General features: G+C 44.3%; 1 protein-coding gene across 1 annotated transcript in view; it reads right to left on the reverse strand.

The window, feature by feature from the left end:
* Positions 1-7,212, reverse strand: part of LOC109925552 (semaphorin-4G-like) — a 29,661-nt gene that overhangs the window by 3,984 nt on the left and 18,465 nt on the right. The window contains exons 6-7 of the mRNA XM_048609231.1: positions 5,733-5,849; positions 4,042-4,196 (exon numbers count right to left, since the gene is read on the reverse strand). Coding sequence (XP_048465188.1) covers positions 4,042-4,196; positions 5,733-5,849 — 272 coding nt within the window. The remainder of the gene's footprint in view (positions 1-4,041; positions 4,197-5,732; positions 5,850-7,212) is intronic.

Below are 7,212 nucleotides of genomic sequence, written 5' to 3' on the forward strand. Positions count from 1 at the left end.
ATAATTGCCTTTCCCCCAGCTATAACTCTTGCCCTGCGGTATATACCGATCCCTTTCCATCGCTAAAATCATGGATTATCCTGAAGTGGATTCAGTATTCCTCGCCCATCCCCATTTCCAAAGCATTGCCATTTCATGCGTTTGTGCCTCTCTTATTAGACTGGGCAATGCAATGTCGTAGGAACACATTGAGCTCGCAGACCCGTTACAAAGGCTTTTTTTTTGAAGACGCGTTTTGATGGATCTTAGAAAAATGGATTTATTCCAAGTTCTATGGATAATTTTTTTTTAAAAATGGTCAATACAGGAATTATTTTAAAAAGATACTTCTGGTAAATTACTAATTTCATGGACTCTTCTTAGAAATTGCCTGTTTCAGTTTTATCCTAGAATCCCTACAGTGTGGAAACAGGCCATTCGGCCCAGTAAGTCCACACCACCCCTCTGAAGAGCATCCCACCCAGACCCACTCCCCTCCCCATAAGTCCTGCATTTCCTATGGCTAATCCACCCAGCCTGCACACCCCTGGACACTATGGATAATTTCCCACGGTCAATCCATCCTAACCTGCACATCTTTGGACTGTGGGAGGAAACCGCAGCACCATGCAATCATCCAAGGCTGGAATCAAACCCCGGTCCCTGGCACTGTGAAGCAGCAGTGCTAACCACTGAGCCACCATGCCTTATGGCTGTCTTGTTTATTGTTTAGTTAGAAAAATAAAGCTTCTGAGGGAAAGGCTGCCCAGTTCACCTCTCTGCCTTTCTGGAATATCTTTGCTGTGGGTCTAGTCTGAACCCCACATGGTCCTCTTGGAGAGCATCTGGAGGACTCCTCAATACTAGTCTCCTAAAGCAAACTGTGTCTGCCAAGACCCCAGTGACAACTGCATGTGCCCACTGACCATTAATTAAAACACCTGAAACAATCCAACTTATCCTTTTTTTAAGCCTGCCAAGAACCAATTATTATTCACTCAAGCTGTATTTTCCTCCAAACTAAAGTATTCTAGAGAGAAATCAACTTTTCCCATTATCTGGTGTATGTTTGTGTGTATGTGTGTTTTTCAAGGATCCCTGGGCTCAAAACGTAACTCTATTTTTCTTTCCAAAGATGCCACCAGACCTGCTGAGTTTCTTCAGCACTTTCTGTTTGTGTTTCAGATTTCAAGCATCTGCAATTCTTTGATTTATTTTATGACAGAATTAAGTCCATGGTCTGTAGGTGGCAAAATAGGACACCAGTAGAATGACCATCAAGCCCAGTGAAGCTAATCGTTCCAGATAGAAATAGCCCCCAGGCACCCATCCACTCTGGTATCCAATTCCTAAACAATTAAGACTGAGAGAATAGCAGCAGGAGTAGGCCATTCAGCCCTTCACGCCTGCTCTACCATTCAATATGATCCTGGCTGATTGTCCAAAACAGTCCTTGTTCTCAATTGTTCTCCATACACTTTAATTCCTCTAGTATTTTAGAGGGATATGGGCCAAATGCTAGCAAATGGGACTAAGTCAGATTGGGATGTCTGGTCAGTATGGACGAGTAGGACCGAAGGGTCTGTTTCCGTGCTGTATAACATTATAACTCCAGAACTATATCTTTCTCCTTCTTGAAAACATTCAATGTTTTGGCCTCAACCACTTTCTGTGGTAGAGAATTCCCCAGGCTCACCACTCTCTGGGTAAGGACATTTCTCCTCATCTCAGTCTTCAGTGGCCTTCCCACTGCTAGTATTCTGTCTCTCAGTGTTAGATCAATCCCAGGGTGAAGAAACACTGAGGGAAGTGAGGAATTACAAAGCATTGAGGGTATTTCCACACAAGAGGGTGGTGCGTGTGTGGAATGAGCTGCCAGAGGAAGTGGTAGAGGCTGGTACAATTACAACATTTAAAAGGCATCTGGATGGGTATCTGAATAGGAAGGGTTTAGAGGGATATGGGATGAATGGTGACAAATGGGACTAGATTAATTTAGGATATCTGATCAGCATGGACGAGTTGGACCGAAGGGTCTGTTTCCGTGCTGTACATCTCTATGACTAACAATTTAGCTTCGGAGGTATTACAATTGAAATAATGACAAGAAGGATAGAAGCAGAAAGCAGGGGAACAAGGGAGAATCCTTTCCCACCACCACAAGCATACCTGCCTCTTTAGTGAGCTATTCTGATATACTCCCTTACATAGCAATGCTCACACCAGCTGACACAGCAAAACTGTTTGTGAACACCGAGAACTGCACAATACTGCACTGTCCTTCTGAATGCAATGATCCATGAATATTCCTTGCCAGCAAGAAATACGGTAAACCCAATAACATGGTCAATGTGCCATGAGAATTAGATAGGGTGGACAGCGGGAGCCTTTTTCCTCGGATGGTGATGGCTAGCACGAGGGGACATAGCTTTAAATTGAGGGGTGATAGATATAGGACAGATGTCAGAGGTAGGTTCTTTACTCAGAGAGTAGTAAGGGCGTGGAATGCCCTGCCTGCAACAGTAGTAGACTCGCCCACTTTAAGGGCATTTAAATGGTCATTGGATAAACATATGGATGATAATGGAATAGTTTAGGTTAGATGGGCTTCAGATTGGTTTCACAGGTCGGCGCAACATCGAGGGCCGAAGGGCCTGTACTGCGCTGTAATGTTCTATGTTCTATGTTCTATAACAGGCTGCATTCTATGATTCCTGGATGACAGTAAAAGTAAGATAGGGGTCAGGTTAGCTCACAAAACCAACAACTGCTGGAGAAACTCAGCAGCTCTGGCAACATCTGTGGAGAGAGAAACAGAGTTTACATTTCGGGTCCAGTGACCCCTCTTCAGTTCGGCGTTTCTCCAGCAATTTCTGTTTTTGTTTCGGATTTCCAGCAGCCGCAGCTCCTTAGGGTTATTTATGGTCAGTTTAGCTCAGTTGGCTGGATGCTGGTTTGTGATGCAGAGTAACATCAATGACACGGGTTCAATACCCACACCAGCTGGGGTTACCATGGAGGACCCTCCTCCTTCTCATCCTCTCCCCCTGGCCTGAGGTGTGGTGACCCTCAGGTTAAACACCCACCAGTCATCTCTCTCTAAATAAAAACCAAAACAACTGCGGATGCTGTAAATCAGGGACAAAACCAAAGTTGCTAGAAAAGCTCAGCAGGTCTGGCAGCATCTGTGAAGGAGAAAACAGAGTTAACGTTTCGGGTCCGGTGACCCTTCCTCAGAACTGATGGTGGCTGGGAAAACATCAGTTTACATGCAGAAAATAGGGAGGTGGGTGGGGTAGGGAGTAAACGATAGGATAGAGCCCAAAGAGAGAGAAAGACAGTTGGACAGACAGAGGAGTTGCTAACGATCATTTCTGCTCCTATGATGCTGCTTGGCCTGCTGTGTTCATCCAGCTCTACACCTTGTTGTCTCGGATTCTCCAGCATCGGCAGCTCCTACTATCACTGGGAGGGTGAATAGTTGTTAATATTCACCCTCCCAGCCTGATCGTTAGCAACTCCTTTGTCTGTCCAACTGTCTTTCTCTGTCTTTGAGCTCTATCCTATCGTTTACTCCCTACCCCACCCACCTCCCTATTTTCTGCATATAAACTGACGTTTTCCCACCTACCATCAGTTCTGAGGAAGGGTCATCGGACCCGAAACGTTAACTCTGTTTTCTCCTTCACAGATGCTACTAGACCTGCTGAGCTTTTCCAGTCATCTCTCTTTCCCTCATGAGGTAAGACCAGGTTGACTTTACTTTTGACCTGTAAGAAAGCCCTCGCACGAACCTTTTTATCTTACTCAATGAGTGAAGTTAATTTGCTAATTAACACTGCTACTTTGCAGTTCTGCCAATGGAAACAAACATGTGGGATTCAGCTCTGTATCTCACTTGCATCCACAAGAACCTTTTGGCCTGTATGTTTCACAGACAGAATTCATTAAGGGCTGTATCTCTCTCATTCACATACTCACACTCACTTACACTCTCTCACACACTCACTCTCACACACTCACTCACACTCGCGCACACACACAGCTCTGAAATCCTCTTACCTTACAGACACGAGCCACTCTCGTGACCAATGGCTTCCCGTCAAATGCATTCTCTTCGCTCAGTTTCTCCGTGAAAAAGAAGTAAATCTTGTCGTCATCTCCCACCGAGCTGTTGACACTTTCCGTCACCAAGACCGAATCAATAAAGGTTACATCTACAAAGAAGGACACAGCAATGAGTCAAGCTCATCAAGGCACTTTGTCCCATCCATCCCCTTCTAGCTCTCAACAGGATCTTGGCCATTTTCCTGACTGCTCCCCAATATTTAGATTACCCGAGAGTCTAAAAATCTGTCTATCATGACCTTATGTGTGACAACGTTAAGAACTGTGACAGGAGTTGGCCATTTAGCCCCTTCAGCCTGTTCCACTATTTAACACGGTCATGGCTGATCTCATCTTGGCTTCAACTGCACTTTCCTGCCCGTTCTCCACAACCCTTCAACCCGTTACTAATTAAAAATCTGTCTGTTCCTCCTTAAATTTATAAATATATTCAACAATAGGGCACCCACTGCACTGTGGGGTACAGAAGAGATTCATGACAAGCTGACACAGATAAAGGCACCAAAACTGAACGCTCCACAAACGTTTTGAAAAGCTTTGGGGGTGGGGATGAGGGGAGGAAGGTTAGAGAAAAGAAGGAAAGATTGAAGTTAGCCCATCTCCCCCCCCGCCCCCGATTCAGGGGCTGACTGATTCCTTATTCAGCATTCTGCTTTAATTTCAATTCCTCGGGCCCTTGAACTTTGCACTCCAAGTGACAACAAGAAAGTTTGCTTCGTAAACATGGAGCCATTTAATTCCAACATTCCGTCTTAAACTGTGGTCATGACCGGCCATTATTATCCAGCCCCAGTTGTCCTTCAGTGGTTTACTGGGCTACTCCACACAGCAGTTTATGGTCAATCATTGGTCCCATGTAGGCCTGACCTGAGAAGAACGTCAGATTTCCTTCTCAAGCGAGCCAATGACCAGCAGACAGATTGAGCCAGCTTTACTGATTCGTAATAAACCCGTCAGCTTCCAGAAATCCAGGAACAACAGTAGGCCATTCAGCCCCTCGAGCCTGTTCCGCCATTCAATAAGATCATGGCTGATCTGTGGCCAAACTTCATATACCTGCCTTTGGCCCATAATCCCTTAATACCTTTGCTTAACAAAAATCTATCGGTCTCAGATATAAAATTAACAACTGATCGAGCATCCATTGCTGTTTGTGGAAGAGAGTTCCAAACCTCTCCCACCCTTTGTGCGTAGAAGTGCTTCCTAATGTCTCTCCTGAATGGTCTGGCCCTAATTCTCAGGCTATGCCCCTATTTCTAGAATCCCCAACCAATGGAAATAGTTTCTATCTACCCTGTCTTTTCCTGTTAATATCTTAAATACTTTCATCAGATCTCCCCGTAACCTTCTAAGTTCTGAAGAAAACAGGCCTAATTTGTGTAATCTCTCCTCATAACTTAACCCCTGACGTTCAGCTATCATTCTTGTAAACCTTTGTTGTGCTCCAAGGCCAATATATCCTTCCTAAGGTGTGGTCTCCCAGCTCAGCCCAAGTCTGCTTTTACAAACATGGGGAAGAGGAGCCTGAGAGTTATCTCGGGGTTAAAAATGAGAGCTTTCAACTTCACTCCAGAGCAATTTATCTCAGGCGGATTACAACTGAAGAAGTGAATAATTTTCCTTACCGTTCAGTGAGTAAGGGAGAGAATCATCCATTCTGAGGGAGCGTTTTTGGAAGTTCCTCTTTATATCTGCCTGTGCGCCATGGAATCCATACAGCGTGGCAGTATAGATGTTATTGTCTGTTGGAGGAACAGATTATGGAGGTCTGAATTATTTACCCATTTTAGACTAAAATAAAATCTCTGCTCCTAACTTAAAAACAACTTTGGATGTGTACAACAAGAACAACAGAAATATTGCTGGGTATCGGGAATTGATGAGAGAAATGTCAGGGAGCTCTGCTCTGTTTCTTCAGTGAAGAGTGACTGGGTTGATCAGATTAAAGCCCTCAAGACAACAATGAGAAATTGTAAAGACTTTCCAACCATATTCATTGCTAATCCAGGGGTGCAATTATCATGGAATATAAATTAAATAATAGGTATAGAGCAGCACAGTCTTTTCATCTAAAGGAAATAGGATTGTTTTATATTCTTTCATGGCACATGGGCGTCACTGATTAGGCCAATATGTATTGCCCAGAAGGCAGTTAAGAGTCAACCACATTGCTGTGGGTCTGGAGTCACATGTAGGCCAGACCAGGTAAGGATGGCAGTTTCCTTCCCTAAAGGAATTGGTGAACCAGATGGGTTTTTTTACTACAATTGACAGTGGTCACCATTAGGATGCCATGGTGGGATTTGAACCCAGTTCCAAAGCATTAGCCTAGGGTTCTGGATTGTAGCTCATTGACATTAAAGTTATGTCACCACTAAACAAGTTACTGTAATAGCTCCCTAAAGCATAACACTAGCCAAACAAAAAAAACTGCAGCAACAAAAATAAGAAATTACTGGAGAAACTCAGCAGGTCTGGCAGCAACTGTGGACAGAAAGCAGAGACAATGTTGAGCAGGACTGAAGAACCAGACCTAAAACATTAAGTCTGTTTTCTCTCTCCACAGATGCTGCCAGACCTGCTGAGTTTCTCCTGTCTTTGTTCTGTAAAGTGTAACAGCAAACATTCTCAGGATCTTGAGAAGGCTACATTTCCCAGGGTACCCCCAATGGTGGTAAATGGCTTAGCAACTGTGTGTGTTGTTCTGCCAATTTAGAGGGCACTAAAGTGCCAACATATAATGTGGATTTGGAGTCACTCATCATCCAAAACCAGGAAAGGGGCAAAAATCCACTCCCTGAGGTGAGGCAGTTCCATATTCACAGCAATTTGGCAACTTTCAGGATCATTTTTTCTTACACTAGCCTCCAAATGACCAGGTTTGTTAGAAATGAGACTTAGAAGCTGTCATCGTGGGGTCAGAACTCCGAATGATCACTAGTCTAGTAACTTTAACCAGTCCATGACAGAACTGACAACTCAAAGCATTCCTGGTGATAAATTGACTCAGAGATAGTAGGAACTGCCGATGCTGGAGAATCTGAGATAACACGGTGTAGAGCTGGATGAACACAGCAGGCCAAGCAGCATCAGAGGAGCAAAAGA

The sequence above is a fragment of the Rhincodon typus genome, chromosome 20, assembly GCF_021869965.1.
Source record: "Rhincodon typus isolate 14 chromosome 20, sRhiTyp1.1, whole genome shotgun sequence".
In the NCBI taxonomy this organism is placed as follows: domain Eukaryota; kingdom Metazoa; phylum Chordata; class Chondrichthyes; order Orectolobiformes; family Rhincodontidae; genus Rhincodon; species Rhincodon typus.